Raw genomic sequence first — 18,357 nt, 5'->3', positions numbered from 1 at the left:
GGTGAAACTCATAAGCACGGGTATGGTGCTGACAAACCTAGAAACATAATTCGAACCCATAATCATAGGTTTCTGGCGTGCCCAAGGGACGCAACTCTGCACAGCGAATTGCGGCGCCTTAGACGACTGGGCCACCCATGTCCCGGACACCAGAAGTGGGCTTCACACATTGTACCCCTGTTGAGAATTGAACCCAGGTCTTCGGTGTGATGAGCAAACACTTTAACCACTGGGCCGCTCCATACACTGAGCAGGAAATATTTTTTTCAAGGCCAGTAAGGAGCACCAGCTGCTGATATCTTTGGAATCCATCTCGCCAATACAAATGTCGCCAGTATCTAAGTGACAAACAAACCCAACAACAAACCCACAACACCCATCCAAGGTCTTGCAACTTTCAGGTTTCCCTACACACGGCAACACGGACTTAAGCCCCCCTCCTTGAATAAAACAAAAAATTAACATTTTACACACATTTTTTACTTAATGTTTCATACAACAGAACACAAACATTCATGAACACTCGATCATAGAATCAAAGTAGAAAATTCTGATTCCAGGTAGAACGTGTATATAGTCCTTTCAAGTATTTAAACATGTATGCATTTGTGTAGAAATATTTCACAAACAATACTGTACCTCTGCTTCCATGTTAATTGAACACAGTTACATCCATGTATGTATTGAATGGTGAAAACAGACATTCTTTGTACATGCAACATACTTAGGTTGGATAAGAGTTTACACAATTAGGACTTAATCATTCATACATCAAATTCATGTGAAGGTCCTGGGGTATACATCGAACATGATTACCGTATTCGGTGTAATTAGCGCCCCGCTCTAATAAGCGCCCACGACGATATTTGCTTATATATTGGCAAGTGAACAATCCTAATAAGCACCCCGATTGATCAATGTACACAAGACTTATTTATTCGCGTATAATATGCACTCGTGTGTTACATGCACCCTTATTTATGGGCAATTAAATATATCTGTCTTAAATCAACATTTCAGGCTGTAGGCATAAACCACGAAATTTACGATCTTTCAACTCTTTTTTTTTCACCAAAATAATATTCCAATAAGAGCCCCCTATTTCTAAATTTGAGAGCGCCCTGGGCGCTTATTACGTCGAATACGGTATTGTGAATCAGTATTCTGTAAAAGTCATGGGTTTAAGGACAACAGTTAATCATTTTTTCCAAAAGTACAAAGTTCTGTCTTTTATGACACATTCAAACAAAAGTAAGGGTTTCACCATGTCTATAAAAAATAGGTCACAAAGGCTCACTGCACATTTTTTTGTAGTCTACAAAATAGTCATATTAAAATACACCTTAAGCAAAATGTTTAAGCCTTACCCTTGAGTAATAAAATGTTTGTAACACATTGCATCAAATATGACTCTAAGATGAAAATTACGCCCATATGCAGTATCGCTACATCATATGTAACCCTTGTCGTAGTTCTACCCACTGTCACCCATTGCATAGTCATGGTGTATTTAACAGTGCCGCATCTTAATTCTGAGAGTTCATTCAAGAATTGTCATCCATAAACATGATAAACCCACGTGTAAACATAATGAAATATTGGACATTTATCTGTGGAATAAATCTATTTTTGGTCAAATAATAAAAATGATCCATTTGAGACATATTAAATGCAGGAACCGTCTTGCCAGCTTTATTACAATTCTTCCTTCCTGTCAATCTTGATCAGCTCCACCTCAAAGACAAGTGTGGCGCCTCCTGGAAATAGATAGGGTGCACATTTTAGTCAGACATCAGAGCTCCGAATAAGCTGTGTGTTATCATAAAACGCCATTACCATATAACCCTGAATTTTAAGACTATTACATACAAATATGCACAACATTTTCAAAGACATGGTGTAACCAATTATAACAATCCTGCATAATTATCAAGTTGTCTTTTCAGAATACATCCCTGTATGTCTTTATAGTTCAGTATTTACTGATTAAATGCAGGCATCAAGTATACATGAACTCTACTGCAGTCAATAATGCACAAAAGTGCTGTTTTGCCTGTAACTTTAGACATGCATCACTGTTATAATTTTATGTAACATGTGATACATTTGGGGCAGCACGTGAACAGATGCAACTTGGGAGTGAGAAGTCTCCTGAAACCATGGAAACAGCATTCCAAACAGAATTACTTATAAAAGGGTCTACTTATTGGTTTAAAAATACCCAAATAACTGCACCTCAGAGTAATGAAAATGTATTACATGCCCACAGAATACTATCAATACCCAAAGTGAATGATAACATGTAAGTAAGGCTTAAGAAGATAAAAGAATTAGTTTTCAGGCAAGGCCTTTTGAAAATATAGTGCGGGCAGGCGTTTTTTGTTGTTGTTGTTCAAACTAGTATGTAACCAAATAAACAGAGGTGTAACCAAATAAACAGTTGTGTACAATCAATCTGGGTAAGGGCCTCCCTACATAAATGTATTCCTTGATGAGTATAATACTGGAATACAGTATTTGACAACCATTGGACTTGGAATATTTAAGGATATTTTTTTTTGGGGGGGGGGGCTTAAAAATGGAAATAAAAACGAAATGTGCAGCGAACTTTAAGATGATGCAGACTGTGCCTGAGAACCAAGACTATTATTTTTTAAGTAAAGGACGATATATTAAAGAGACTTTAAGACATTTTTGCTCATGGGAAAAGCTTGATGTACAAAAAGATGGATATCCTTTACAAATAATTATGAAAGTTATGTACTAAGTTGGAGTTGGAGTACTAAGTAAGGATAAGAATTTTGGTGTAGGTTCTAACACCGTTATCAAGCAAGCAATTCTTATCCTTACTAAGTTATGAGATGTATTCATATGAATGACAGTTTGACTTTATTCTTTTCAATACTTGAATATGAAAGGACAAGAGTGTCAACATTCAATGCAGTTTTGAACAGAACATTTGTGATATCAATGGCATTGACTTAATCAGATTTGAGTCTTGGTCAATTACTACTTTGGGGAAACCCAGGGGCCTGGGTGTGCTGCTGACAAACCAATGAATTTATGGGGAGAAATCTTAGCTGGCATAATATAACTACAGCCAAAGGGACACAACTCTGCAAAGGGAGGTAATTGTGGCAAAGAAAAAACCTGAGAGAAACCTGTGTGCAAAGTGAGTGAGTGAGTGATTTGGGTTTAACACTCTTTTGTACAGTATTTCAGCCATATCACGGCGTGTAAGCTTGATGTTGGAGGAAATGAGGCAGGTCCTAGATGTTTAACACTTTGGCATAACCCACGTGCGAATCAGAGCAAAACTGGAATCTGAACCAATGATCACTTATATCTGAGAGAGTGAGATGTGTTCAAGCCCTGAGATAAGAATCTCAGTTTTATCACAGTGTGTGTCACAGCATAATATTGGAGGTGTGCCTAAAGTGAAACAGGTCTTCGATGTTTAAACACTTAAAAAAACCACAATCAGTGTGAATCTGGGATTTGAACCCATGATCAGTGTTTGAAATAAGCACCTGCACGTAGCCAGTGGCAGATAGATCTTGTGTTGGGCCAATACTTCCATAGTTGCAATGGGTCTGTATGGCCTGCGGTACATTTATGTGTCTATATGTCTCTATAAGCTGCAGTTTCTTCTCAATCTTATGGCTTAAGGAATGTATACAGATAGATTGATTAAGATGTTAATGATAATGGTAATGGTAATTTCCATTTTCAAAAAAATATAAAAATCCTAATACTTAAACACATTTCCATTTTCAAATTTTTTTAAAAGTCTAATACTTAAACACTATGCACAAAGAAAAGTGAAAATGAAAAAAACCCAAAACTTTATGAAGATGTGGGCATGTAGACTATTATTATTTTTTTTAGCCTTCACGTGTGATTTCACACTCACCTGGAATCTTTGGAGGTGCACCTCTATCACCGTAACCCATATCACTCGGGATCACCAGCTTCCTCTTCTCACCTTCACACATTCTGCAATACAACATTTGTTTACATCTACAGTCATATTTCATTGTTTAGTTTCGTAACTGAAAACAAAACTTTCCACTGGAAATAATTATTTCTGCTTGGACAAGACATACTTTTTGATTTGATGGTATCACAGATTTGGCTAACCAATCAGCTTAGTATGGAAAACAATCATTTATATTTTCTTTAAATTAGTTGCTAAATATTTATTTCATTTGTCATGAGTAGAAAAAGTAAGTGCCAATACTACTGTTAATGTACAGGTGGTTTTGTAGCTTTACATATTTACTTCTTAGAAGGCTTTGTTCTCTGTTCAAGACTTAGAGGTCTGCTTAGACAATAAATTCACAATTATTATTTATTGCAGTTGTATCTTTGTTTTTCTATTCATTCAAGAATTCAAACTGTATATTTTATTTTCTCATTGCAGCTTTTGGCCCCAGTTGGTAGAATTTTTAAACCTAACAATAAAAATACCCCCCAACTATTGTATGTTACACATTATGGTGTGTTTAATCAGTTTGATTAACCAAATGTTATACATGTCCAAAGAGGGGCCCCTACATACCCTAGTAATCCCTGGTCCCAGCCTTTTATGACCTGACCTGCCCCTAGTGTAAAAGTAAATGGCTCGTTTCGTGACAAACTGCTGTCGAACTCTGAACCATCTTCTAGCTTGCCCTGAAATATACAATACAGTGAAACCCTGTTAAGATGGAATATACAAACAAAAACAAGGCAAGCCAACTTTAGCTATCAGATGCCCACTCAATTTCCTGATTGCAACATTTCTTGTATTATTTACAAGTATTGCGTTCATTTGGCCCTGACAACCAACAAACAACAAAAATACAAGTATTGCTTTATGTGAAAATATACCGTACTCTCAAAATTAGAAAAAGGGGGCTCTTATTAGAATATTATTTTCGTAAAAAAAACAGAGTTGAAAGATTAATTTTGTTGTTTATGCTGACTGCCTGAAATGTTTATGTACAACAGATATTTTTTTCCAGAATTTAATTGCCAATAATAAAGGGTGCATATAACACACGAGTGCGTATTACATGCGAATAGGGGCCGGAGGGGTGCTAATTGGGATTGTTCACTAGCCAATATATTAGCAAATCTCGCTGTGGGCGCTTATTAGAGCAGGGCGCTTATTACGTCGAATATGGTACTAAAATTGATGCATGTTGGCCCATAAATGCATAAGCATGAAGATGAGCAGCCAATTACATGAAAGGAATATTGCAAAAATAATTCCTGCTCAATGCAAACAAATGTGGCCTTTTATATTGAGATGGCATTGACTGAGCAAAAGCAATGGTGATCTGTGTCGGATAGCTAGCTGTTATTGAGTGAGTGAGTGAATTTGGTTTAGCAGTGATTTGAACAGTATTTCAGGTACATTATGGTGAGTCAGCTTGATATGAGCATGATGAGGGCCAAAAGTGATGCTGGTTTTAAGACGTTTTCCAGTTTGGTGAAACTTGGGAACATGGGTATGGTACTGACAAACCTAGAAACATAATCAAGACAAAATTGGGTATCAAACCAACGATCATAGGTTTCTGGCATGCAACTCTGCACATTGAATTGCGGCGACTGAGATATTCTTGGCCCACTGCTTTAATTGGGAACTACTGAGATATATATAGGCAATTATTATCCCTCTTACAGTATAATGCATCTTCAAAGCGTCTCCTTTCCTGGACTTGATTGTACACTTGTCTGGATCGACCCGCTTCTTCACTCCGATCTGTAATTTCTTGCCTTCCTTCTTCTCCGTCTTTCCGTCTGCTGCCACAGCAAGCCATAGACAGGCTAGAGCTACCAGCTGGTACAGATATCCCACCTTCATTCTGAATGATCCCTAAAATGGAGAAAAATCTGTCATATAGCTATATATACAATCATCAAATATCATGTGCACTGATCGTTGGTAATTGCGAAATTATTTAGCAAACAATTAACATTAAACAGGTAAGGTCTACGATCTAATAATACTTCGATACACCACTCTAATTCTTAGATATTCATTTAAGTTGAATTACATATAACACTATAGATAGTCTAGATCTTTAATAGCGTCTTACTGGTGCAGTAGTTGATCTAGATCTAGTTGATTTGTGAGAATGTTTTTTGTGAGCAGACTAAAATTATGCCCGAAATGAGCAGAACACATAGGCATAAATAAGATTGACTCACTTTCAGTGTATGACGCAAGATATATTAATTAATATCTACCCGATAAGCCTTTGAATCCTAAACTATCCTTGTTGCCGCAAGTAGACTTGACAAACACGCCTATTTCAGGATTTGGTGGCGTGTTGTGATTGGAGAGCAACGGGCACTTCTTGGAACTCTTCGATGTTGGAGTCCATTTACTTCATCAAGGTCATCACGCATGCGCAGTTCATAAACGTATTGGAAGCGTTTGGCGGTGAATAGGAAATTTTAGAGACAATCGGTGTAATCGAACTGTATCAAGATGTCGTAAGTATATTTTATTCGTTAAAATATGTTCCAAGACATTATTGCAGTTGTGTCCAGAAGTGATTTTTTATCATTTATGTCGGATATCGCTTATAACCGCTCATGTGTTCGTTTGTGTTACCGGCGATCAAATGTTTTTGTTTATGTTTTGAAAATCCGTCCAAAATATATCTGTGCTTCTCTGTGTGAAAGTAAGATAACTCGGAAATTATGCCTTTGTTATTTACAAATTGTAATAATGGCATTTCATGTTCGAAACAAGTACACTTCTATCCTTTGTTTGTATATTTCAATGTATGTCCTGTTTTCGATCACACTGTAAACATATATCATTACGACGTCGTGAAAACGTTTTGATAATGTACCGTGTCTGATTGTGACATATGTATTAGTTAACGCGCACATGACACATATACAAATTTGTATTTCCTTGGTGTTTTTTTTTATATAGGGCACTTATGCAGAAACCGAAGAGTGAAATGACACCAGAAGAGCTGTCTGCAAGAGAACAGGAAGAATTCAACACAGGACCTCTGTCGGTTCTGACACAGTCCGTCAAAAACAACACACAAGTTCTCATCAATTGTCGGAACAACAAGAAACTGCTTGCTCGAGTTAAGGCATTTGACAGGTAATTCCCTTTGTTAATACACTATCGGCCAATTGTGAGTTCTGAATGTTGTTAGGCATATATCGCATGAAATATGAATGTCACTTATTTCAACCTATTGGCACCTGCCAAACAAACCATAGGCTCAGGTGACCACAGATGAACACGATTGTGTAGCCTATGGTTTGTTTAGCAAGTTCCAATTGAAATAAGTGACATTCATATTTCATGCGATATCGGGCTGTGATTCGAACTAAGTGCGAAATCTTGAATAAGAGCCAAGACGGTGGGTGTACATAGGGGTGTGTGATTTTTTTTCTATTCGTATATATTATGTTATACACGCTATCGAGTTCATGTGACATCTGTGTGTCAGAAAGAATCTAAATCATTACAAATTATAAATTTTATGTTCCTGTCTCCTTAACCGTAATCGATTAACCAATGTCTGCAGCAAAAGGCCCTAAAAGTTCCGCAATTGAAATTAGAAAATTCCCAATATATGGTAATATAGTTGTATATGTTATGGCTTTCTAGAGTTAACTTTTATATCACTGCATAGCGGTTGTGTGTATCCACGGTTCGAGTAACAATGCTAACATAGTGTAGAAAATAAATCCTGAATGATTGAAGATGGAAGTTATCACTGATCAATAGGAAGTTTCCTGTCTCCATGAATCATTCTTTTACCTATGTAATATGCATGTCCTATGTTCTTCCTGTTTAGGCATTGCAACATGGTCTTGGAAAATGTGAAGGAGATGTGGACAGAAGTTCCCAAAACAGGCAAAGGCAAGAAGAAGTCAAAGCCAGTGAATAAGGACAGATATATTTCAAAGATGTTCTTGAGAGGAGATTCTGTTATTCTTGTGCTCCGAAATCCTTTGGCGTCAGGAAAGTGAACATTTATGGAACTGTTTTTTATCAGTCTCTGGGGAAGTGTTCATGTGAGGACTCGACTAAAATACAAGTGAACATTTTGAAAGGGCTTTGTATGTCTGTTTTGCATATGTTGTAAGCTTGTTTTGTTTCTGCGGAATCAAGTTTGCCGAACCTTTCAATGTTTTCCTTTTATCCCATTATTTCACCACAGCAGTTACAATCAGTGTTAACATCCTAAGAAACGAGGCGCATCAAATGTATAAATGCCTTGTTGGAAAAAACTCCAATGGAGAAGTTGTAAAAAGGATAAATTTTCAGATTTCACATTCAGCTCATCCACACTATTTAGTCTCTTTTGATGTAACATTATTCTTTTGTAAATAAAACATCATACAGTAAGTTCTACATTCTTCTTTGCTCTGTAAAAGGTTGAAAAAATACTTGATGTGTAACTTGACCTGAAACGTGGTCTGGTTAGTGATAATGAATGTGGACACCCCCTCAGGATAACATGAGACAAAGTAGACATAGGCTAGTACCAACTTGCATCACTGCAATAGCTTCAGAGGATGGATAGAACGTGATGAAAGACTTGGCTGTGTCCGGACTGTTTTTGTGTTGTCCCACGAACAGCTTGGACATGTTTTCCCTTGTTGGATGAAGTATTGATTCACCAAACGTTTGGTGCATCGTTATACTGTGTCACGGTATGAGTTTTATAGCACAGGGTCATGTACAAAATGATACAAGTCATGTCAAATGTACATAATTTCTGATGGTATCAAGAGATTGCAAGCCATTTTTTGTTGGGACATACTTTATCAAATCATATACAATTCTGAGTTCTTTCAAACGGGGCGGTCAGGTAGTCTAGTGGTTAAAGCTTTCGCTTGTCACACCGAAGACCCGGGTTCGATTCCCGACAAGGGTATAATGTGTGAAGCCCATTTCTGGTGTCCCCTGCCGTGATATTGATGTAATATTGCTAAAAGCAGCGTAAAACCATATTCACTCACTCACTAACTGTTTCAAACGGGGAAGCTTCAACTACATTTATTTTATAGTTCCTGAGAATATACATGATCATGTATTTTAATGTAGATAATGAGCAATCCCTCTTAAATTGGAGTAGTCATGTGTGCACATGCATACTGACTGATGAGCTATTTGTGGGTAGTGATTCAAGATACTGGGTGTTACAGTAATTGTACAAATACTACTTGTTCTTCATGTACGTACATGTATACATATGTATACATGGCTATAGATCATCCTCAGATACTTGTCTTATATCACTGGGTAGACCAGTGAAGATCCGGGATTGAATAGGTCTTCAGCAACCCATGCTTGTGTAAAAGGCGACTAATGGGATCGGATGGTCAGGCTCGCTGACTTGGTTGATGCATGTCATTGATCCCAATTGCGTGGATCGACGCTCATGATGTCAATCACTGGATTGTCTGGCCCAGACTTGATTATTTACAGACCGCCGTCATATAGCTGGATTATTGCCGAGTAGGGCGTTAAACAACAAACAAACAAACAAACTATCACTGGATCAGATGTCCTTGTAGTTTCCTGTTATGACTAGTGTTGGGAATCCTGTTTTATCATGTCATCCTTTGCCCTTCATGCTATTTTATCACACAACATGCAAGGATTTTGAATTAAACAGATTCCCAACTTCAGTATTGCTGCCACACACACTGCAGTCTTATTCACAAGAACATGGGGGACACGGGTGGACAATCGTCTAAGGCGATTCGCTGTGCAGAGTTGCATCCCTTGGTCACGCCAGAAACCTATGATGGTGGGTTCGAATCCCGGTTCGCCCCGATTATGTTTCTAGGTTTGTCAGCACCATACCCGTGCTCGTGGGTTTCACCGAAGTGGTAAACGTCTGAGACCTGCATCACTTCGGGCTTTCCTCCCACATTAAGCTGACACGCCGTGATATAACTGGAATACTGTTAAAAGCAGCGTTAAACCCAACTCACTCACTCACTCACAAGAACATGACAAAATAGTATGTAAAACTCTAATTTTTATTAGGCTGAAATTTCTGTACAAGGGTTGAATCAGTTCTCAATATAGTGCAAGCAACGTCAAACAAGCATGACTAAACTAACAAAGCTATGTACATTCATGGTGTAATACTGCCATTGCAAGATGCTCCGACTGCGATGCAGTTCTTCGGATTACCCACTCCATATCCCAGTATGTACATTCCTATCAGCTGCTTTGCCTGGGTTTCAGGGTAGGATTACTAGGACTAGTTTGGTAAGCAGGTACATGTTGTAGTCATCAAGTAGTTATCCCAGACCAGTTTTATTTCCAAAATTTACTGGAGAATGGATTGTACACAAGAAGATAGTATATTTGGCACAAAACAGTAATACACTTATAATTTACCTTACAAAATGTGTGTTTTAAATGAAAGGCAAATTGGGGTTAATTTTGTCTGAGCAATTCCGGAACCCAGCTGATATTAATGTACAATAACAAGGCCAAAGTCACTGTTATTACATGTAGTTTAACTTTGCAAAACTGCAAAATATATTCACTCTGGCCTCTCAAAATTAATACTGATAGGTAGATTTACAGTTAGGTGTCTTCTGTTGCGCTTATGTGATTACAAAGAGCATGGTTTAATACTATGCATGTTCAGAAGTAGAAATGAAAGTCGAAGCACACTTTTTCTAAAACTAAGAATCCAATATTTAGGAGGTCCCTAGATTTTAATGCCATAGAGACCTGAAGGACCCTGAGACCCCTCATAATTTTGTACACCTTCACTTCAGCGGATTCTTGAGCAGAAATGTAGAAAATGATATTGTCAATATGAATGGATTTGGTCAGTTTGCTTTGTAATCCTTAAATATGACAATGGTGACAGTAACACTACTTCTCATAATTACAGACTAGCACTTCTCAGTGGGGGAATGACCATGCATAGAAGTTGAGTACTAGTGACACATGCAAAGTTAGAAACAAATGGTACTATTATCAACTTCCCACAGATCACGGTTCGCACATGTTCGAAAAGGCCTTGAAGTTAGATTCTGTCTTTTAAAGGCCTTGAAAATGGATACTGTGCCTTTAAAAGCCCTTGAATTTATATCAATCCATGACTCACTAAATTTACATGTATCTTTTCATAGTTAGAAATAAAAAAAATTATGTGCTCATTTGATGGTTGATTACCATGTTTGTCTCCCTTTTGCTAGCATTGAAATGTCCGAAGCTGTAACAAATTGAACAAACAACTATATACTATTTCATTTGCGTGGCTTTGAATACTGAGTGAGCCTTAAAATGAACTTGAAATTTTGTCACTCAAATTCTATATGGACCGTGTAGATTTACGAAATAGTTTTAATTGTGCAAATGCCCTCTTGGGTGACTTCTCTATACATCAGTGAGAAAGTACATTGAAATTGATAATTGACGATACTGGCTTGATTCTTCACTGAAAGGCAAGACTGCCAGAAAGACAACTGTTTCACACTCCCATAGTCATCAGACGAGCCTTCATTCTGTACCTAGCTGCCACTGAAAATGAAAAAATACCAATGTGGTACTTGTCATTTTGTGCTGAAATATCCTGAAGTCCATGTTAGGCTTTCTGCTCACTAGAGTTATTGTCTTAACATGGGGGACATATCTAATTGAATATTTTGGATTTGACAATTCAGTCCTGCTAAATAGGATCATAGTTAACATGAATGATAGTCATATTTGTTAGTAAAAACAGACAACTTCGTTACACTGAAAGGGAATACTGTGACTGTTAGATGGAGAAATAGGTACATTATAGGTGTAGGTTCAACATATTGGACAAAACATTTACAATATTTCTCTGCAATGACATTTTCTTATTTGGTTACAGATTCAAACCACAGAAACTGACAAAGAAAACATTTGCACCAGAGCCCCGTTCCACATAGCAATCTTAGCGCTACGACTGTCGTAAACCTATGTTAAAGTAAGGGAGTTACGATCATCTTAGTGATAAGTTCGCTTCATGGAACAGGTCCTGTTCTCATTGGCATGATAAACAAATATCTAGAATTTATACTTCTAAAATTAACAAATATTTACGAAGGAAAAGATTTTCAACCATAAACAAGGTATGAGTTATAAAATATGATCTATGTGGGTTCAAAATAAAGGTTTTAATATCCCTGCTAGGTGACTGAGAAGCTAATGAGACTGACATACCTACTAAGACAAAACTACTTCTGCCCACAGATACATTTAGTTTTCAACTGTATCTTTCCACCTACAGTACCATGACTACTGTAACATTACATAAAGCTGTTCTAGAAGGGAACAATGCCACTAGATGGCAGTGTACTCGACCAAAGGGGAGGTAATCACCTGCGTTAGTAACGTATAGTGAACCTCGGGTTTCGACCAGCAAGAGATTCACCAGATACTCCAAGCCAACGACATCGACCTCCGAAATCGTATTTAGAGGAAACTGAGAGAAACAGGTTAGCAGGTTAGAGAGGAAGAGGATGCCAGCTGTCAGAGATTGTGTAGATATCATGGCTCCCGAAGGGCAAAGAGTAACAGGAAATTCTGTTTTCTGGATATGATTTTAAGTCTTGTTTCAGACTAGCAGAAGCAATAGGCCAACCAGTTTTTATTACCTGTATCTGTTTGTTTGATTTTTGAAAAGTGTTTGTTTCTTTCTTTGTTGCTTAATGCCGCACTCAGCAATAGTCAAGCTATATGACAACGGTCTGTAAATTATCGAGTCTGTACCAGACAATACAGTGATTGACATCATGAGCATGTTTTTTTGTTCAGGTTTTAAATTTGTAATCAAGAATTTGTCAAAATGTGCTTCGAAGCGTAGTCGCCAATTTGAAATTTGTGCCGTAAAGCACGACAAGCTGCCTTCTGATTGGTCATTCCATTGATCGGTCAAAGTTCGCGCAAGGCCGGTCTGACGACCTGTAATGGGATGTCCTCAGATCTTTGTTTGGCGGTAGCGAGAACTAAGATCTGATTTTAATGAGATTGAAACTGAGTTTTTGTGTCTTGTGTGTTCATCCCTGTGTGAAAAACATCCCTGTGTGATAAAAATAGGTTGGACTCTGCATAAATACATTCCTAACATTTTGACATCAATGTTACAAAGTCCCAAATAGTATCTACACAATCATCTTTGAATGCTGTAGTCAAGACAATGATTTTCAACACAAAATCTAGGTCATTACTGCCATATTTTGTTGAAGACATGTACGACATGTCTGTTGTGTACACGTCCTATTGGCGAAGAAGCTTGACTACAGCAGACAAACTACTTCATCAGTAAGCTTGCAAGGATGAACACAGTCACAGCAATTCTGGTAACACACTGTAACACACTGTAACATCATTGTAAATCAATGTAACACAAACATGAGGTTATGATGGGTTATATTCAACACAGGGGTAGTGTATGATTGAATGATTACTTAGAACTTGTAAATATGAAGGAAATATTAGACTAAAATTAACCTGGAATAAACTACATATTAAGTAAACCTGATGAATTTTCAAGTGAAAATGAAGGGAGATAACTCTAGTTTATCAGAACAAACAAGAGATAAGGAAAGTAGCCTCTCTGTGTATCGGTCACTTTTGTAATGCAACAGAATATGAAAGACCACCGTTCTGTGACAGTGATGGGGAGTGGTGCTGTGCGTGGGATCACTCGTGGATTTCTCACCTGGCTGCTAGACTATAGTTTATCTGAGGCTGTGGAACGATATCAGATATAAATCTCCATTCTCTCACTTCTAGACACAATATTGATGAAACAATATCAGATATAAATCTCCATCCTCTCACTTCTAGACACAATATCAATGAAAAGATATCAGATATAAATCTCCATTCTCTCACTTCTAGACATAATATTAATGAAACGATATCAGATATAAATCTCCATCCTCTCACCTCTAGACAATACCAATGAGTGATGATTAACAAATTCACTGATAGCTTTCAATTCCCTCTTGAAAAAACGGCATGTTTCAGGGAAATAATAAAATTACAGGATTCAAATCCTTCAATAATGCAATTATGATATTAAATTGTTTTGACATCATTTTTCTGATATCAGTGTTGATTTTAATTCAGTACAGACGCTGGGACTTCCATTGAAGCAGTTGGTATAATGCATTCTTTTCATATACAGACATATCTATCATCTTGGTTGTATAAGACTCCACAAACATCGATTATTATAACAGACACAACTAAGACAGTACAAGACAATCTCACACAAATACACTGACAGACATTATACACCCTGCTTACCATATAAAGAAAGGTATTGTGAGCAAATCTGAGTATAAGCCTAGTTATCTCCCCAAAACAATAAGAAATAGATTTTCCTTAAGTGTGTAATATTTCTTTTTTTATAACCATCCTTTTAGCCATATAAACTTCCCTGCACCAATAAGCACCCCCTGCCAATATAAACCACTCTGTAAGTAAATTTCATAAGCACCCCAAACATGGCGCAACATATTTTCTGGTGTATATTACAGATTCTCTCTACAGAAAACATGGCAGAGTAGAAGGGGTATTTAACTGCCTTGTATAAGTGTAAACGTTTTAGTATCGTTATTGTTTGAACTAAGTTTCTTTTGATCGATCTCTGACAAATTAAACTCATTAATGTTTTTAATAAGTGATAATGTTCTAAGCTCCCAGGGTGCTTATTATTTTTATATACCATATTCGACCTAATAAGTGCCCCGCTCTAATATGTGCCCACGGTGATATTTGCTAATATATTGGCTAGTGAACAATCCTAATTAGCACCCCTTCTGATTGATCAATGTACACAAGACTTTTTTATTTGTGTATAATACACACTCGTGAGTTATATGCACCCGCAATTATGGGCAATTAAATTCTGGAAAATATATCTGTCGTGTATAATACGCACAGACTTTTCTTTCGTATCATTTCAGGCTGTCAGCATAAACCACGAAATTTACGATCTTCAACTCACTATTTCTTCTTTTGAGAGTGTCCTGGGCGCTTATTACGTTGAATATGGTATATTTGACTTAGGATTATTCTCAGATATAGCATCATAGTATATATGTGTATATATATAGAGAGAGAGATATTTATATATAATTAGAGGGATGAAAGCAGCATGTAATAATAAATGACAAGTGCTATTTACCGTACAAGGAACGCAGCCACTAATAATGTTGTAATAATCTATTTTACACATTTTGATGGTGATTTATGAAAATATTATCAATGTTTCTTTCACTGTCTCACATTACCGCTGACATCGTTTGAAAGCATAATTTGGTTCTCTACTATGTAGGAAGTAGTCAACAGCGAATTGGTTCAAATCGAGTGAAACGTTCAAATTTTAACAATTTTCTATAGACAAATGTTTGTGACACTAATGCCATAACTTAGGGCTCCTTTTGTAACCCTCTCTATTTGGGCTGGGACATGTAACTCAGGTACACAGGTCGGGTGGGTCCAGAGTAGGACCCGGGTACTGACAGGACTACCTGGACCCGTGGTTAATCACATAATGTATTTTTTAATGATAAAAACTCACTGTAGCTCAGTGGTTACACTACAACTTGCTAATGTTCGCAATTCTTTCTGACGATGCACACATACCTTTTGACTTGTATATGTTTGAGTAAAGATAAAGCTTCAGTAACATTCAGTGAACGCATGATCTGATTGTTTGATACATGTATCTAAATAGTTTTTGCCAGGGCTGCGGTAAAACTATTCTCAATCAGACATTTTGTTCCCAACTCTCGAGACCTACAGCAGGTAACCGGGTAGGGTCTGGTCATAGAGGGTAGGGTACCCATGTAGTAAATTTGGACTCGTCGTAGCCCAACTCTCTATGGTAACTAGTGTTACAAACACTTTTTTATCTGCCCTAAAGCAGTCAAATCCTGTTAACAGTTTACAATAAAAGTAGAATAAGCTTCTGATCCTTCTGTAGAATTGTTTGTAATGGGGAGTGTGTTTTCATATTTTGCAGTATATATAAAAAAAAAATCAGATAAGGCCACAATTAATTACGTATCAAATTTTATCTTCTTTTTTTAAAATGTGAGACTGGAGGCAACATATTTTTTATATATTTTTGTTAAAATGCAAACTGTTCAAGACATCTGTGGACTTTAACTTTTAACTTACATGATTCACAGTGATTTCATTCATCAGAATTGACTTGGGGACAATGCGATGAGGTAAATAAGGGTGTTTTGTTGTGAGGCGGGGATTGAATCTAATAATTAATTTAGTATGGCCTAATAATCTATTTTCTGCAATTCCACACTTTTTACAGTAGGAGGTATAAGTCTAAAGCTAGTTATTGTACAATGGGAGGTATAGGTCTGAAGCTAGTTACTGTACACTAGGAGGTGTAAGTCTGAAGCTAGTTACTGTACACTAGGAGGTGTAAGTTTGAAGCTAGCTATTGTACAATGGGAGGTATAGGTCTGAAGCTAGCTATTGTACAATGGGAGGTATAGGTCTGAAGCTAGTTATTGTACAATGGGAGGTATAGGTCTGAAGCTAGTTATTGTACAGTGGGAGGTATAGGTCTGAAGCTAGCTATTGTACAATGGGAGGTATAGGTCTGAAGCTAGCTATTGTACAATGGGAGGTATAGGTCTGAAGCTAGTTATTGTACAGTGGGAGGTGTAAGTTTGAAGCTTGTTATCTAGGTTGCTGGTTCCCTGGTTATAGGGTTAGTGAGTTTGATGGGTGAGATACATGTTAGCCTGAGTATGTTTGAGAGATTCTCACTTCACATCAAGACTGTTGTATTCTACTTGTGCATTCACGGAATGATTTCTCTCTCTCATAAGCTGCAATAGAGATGCTTGCTAGGTGACACAGAGAAATGTAAGTAGGATAATGGTGTTTGTTATCTTTACAATAGCTTTATATATAAAAAGATTATGAATTTAGAAATAATATACATATATAAAGAAATTTATGAAAACACATACAACTACTAGAATGTTGAACAAGACACATTAACATTAATATACCTTGTGAAAAGAAATTATTCATTATGAAATATAATTTTAATCAATCTGGTTAGATTAAAAGAGGTAGCACTTTATCATCTGTAGCATCCTAACTGTAATGTGATGTGACTTAAGCCAGTGTGGTGTGGCCTGGTGAATCTGTGACACAATTTGTAAACAACAATAATACACAAACAACAAAACAAACAACTGTGGACAGATGTGATGATGAAGACAGAGAATGTGTATAAACACATTTAAACAATGCTTTTTATCAAAAGAACATAATTTATAAACTTCTAGTCTTAAATAAGTATTATTACATATTTCAAAGCTGAGTTATAACCTACAAAAATACTTATATTTCATGGCATGTATATCAAGGCAATGGCCATCACACTTGAGGATAAAGGGAGACAACTCCAAAAGTACTATGGAAAGTTCCAATTTAGATTTTGTGAATATTATTTAAATGCACTTCAACCATTTCAAGTGTAAGTGAATTTTAACATATATTTATTAAACTGATTGTACCTACTAATGTATTTATTATACCTGGTATAAAACCTCAAGCTTGGAAATCCATTGAAGCTTTTACACAAATAGCAAATTGTCAAACGTCACACCTGGCGTTGTATACGTGAAGTGTATGTACTTACAGTTGATACGTTTAGGCTCATTGTACCAGTACTTGAAGTTTTGTTTCGCCCGCTCGTTGAAGCTGGAGGTGAGGTCTGGCTTCCTGTTGAATGACTGCTGCGCTATACGGGGGGACATGTACATGGAGAGGTCGGGGGGACTGAGGGCGTCCTCGGGGGGATAGAAGAAGTTCTCCTCCGTCTTTACAGTTCCTGTTGGAGCGAGCAAATAAACAATTACCAAGTTTCTATCAAGAAAAACTATTTGAATGAGTGCAAAAATTTAAACTTATTTTTTCTCCGTAGGAATTTTATAATTATATACATTACACTACTTTTGAACAAGTTGGTTAGGGGAAGAATTAATATATGTTTTTTTCCAATATTAGCCCATTTCATTTCCTTATGATAAATACGCTGGACCGATTTGCCATCATAGCATCTCTCAATCACTGACATGACCTGTGAAGATCCCAGTTAGAATAGGTCTTCAGTAACCTATGCTTGTCGTAAGAGGTGACTATGCTTGTCGTAAGAGGCGACTAACAGGATCCGGTTGTCAGGCTCGCTGACTTGGTTGATGCATGTCATCATATCCCAAATGTGTAGATCAATGCTCATTATGTCAATCACTTGATGGTCTGGTCCAGACACAATTATGTACAGAATGCCATCATATAGCTGGAATATTGCTGAGTGC

General features: G+C 37.0%; 3 protein-coding genes across 4 annotated transcripts in view; 1 reads left to right on the top strand and 2 right to left on the bottom strand.

Moving 5' to 3' along the window:
- Positions 1 to 475: 475 nt before the first annotated feature.
- On the bottom strand, positions 476 to 6,390 carry LOC139443119 (peptidyl-prolyl cis-trans isomerase FKBP2-like). Of its 2 annotated transcripts, none has more exons than XM_071224066.1 (5): positions 6,202 to 6,390; positions 5,672 to 5,866; positions 4,562 to 4,674; positions 3,914 to 3,996; positions 476 to 1,757 (listed from the first exon to the last, which is right to left on the bottom strand). In XM_071224066.1, the coding sequence occupies exons 2-5, from the start codon at positions 5,852 to 5,854 to the stop codon at positions 1,696 to 1,698; spliced, it is 441 nt and encodes a 146-aa protein (XP_071080167.1). In that variant the 5' UTR covers positions 5,855 to 5,866; positions 6,202 to 6,390; the 3' UTR covers positions 476 to 1,695. The 2 variants fall into 2 exon arrangements, with proteins under 2 accessions (XP_071080167.1, XP_071080166.1); XM_071224065.1 differs by having other exon boundaries at positions 6,241 to 6,390.
- A 3-nt stretch (positions 6,391 to 6,393) lies between these two features.
- On the top strand, positions 6,394 to 8,365 carry LOC139443120 (small nuclear ribonucleoprotein Sm D2). The gene is made up of 3 exons (XM_071224067.1): positions 6,394 to 6,489; positions 6,941 to 7,120; positions 7,827 to 8,365. The coding sequence occupies exons 1-3, from the start codon at positions 6,485 to 6,487 to the stop codon at positions 7,999 to 8,001; spliced, it is 360 nt and encodes a 119-aa protein (XP_071080168.1). The 5' UTR covers positions 6,394 to 6,484; the 3' UTR covers positions 8,002 to 8,365.
- A 1,647-nt stretch (positions 8,366 to 10,012) lies between these two features.
- Positions 10,013 to 18,357, bottom strand: part of LOC139442972 (uncharacterized) — a 24,970-nt gene continuing 16,625 nt past the window's right edge. Inside the window, exons 7-9 of the mRNA XM_071223897.1 lie at positions 17,679 to 17,870; positions 12,362 to 12,464; positions 10,013 to 11,533 (exon numbers count right to left, since the gene is read on the bottom strand). Of these exons, the coding sequence (XP_071079998.1) occupies positions 12,367 to 12,464; positions 17,679 to 17,870 (290 nt within the window). The 3' untranslated portion in view covers positions 10,013 to 11,533; positions 12,362 to 12,366. The remainder of the gene's footprint in view (positions 11,534 to 12,361; positions 12,465 to 17,678; positions 17,871 to 18,357) is intronic.

Source organism: Haliotis cracherodii, unplaced genomic scaffold (genome assembly GCF_022045235.1).
Source record: "Haliotis cracherodii isolate W230 unplaced genomic scaffold, xgHalCrac1.p SCAF_5, whole genome shotgun sequence".
NCBI classification, from domain to species: Eukaryota; Metazoa; Mollusca; class Gastropoda; order Lepetellida; family Haliotidae; genus Haliotis; species Haliotis cracherodii.
The sequence above is the reverse complement of the archived record's forward strand: the minus strand, read 5'-3'. Positions and strand labels throughout refer to the sequence as shown.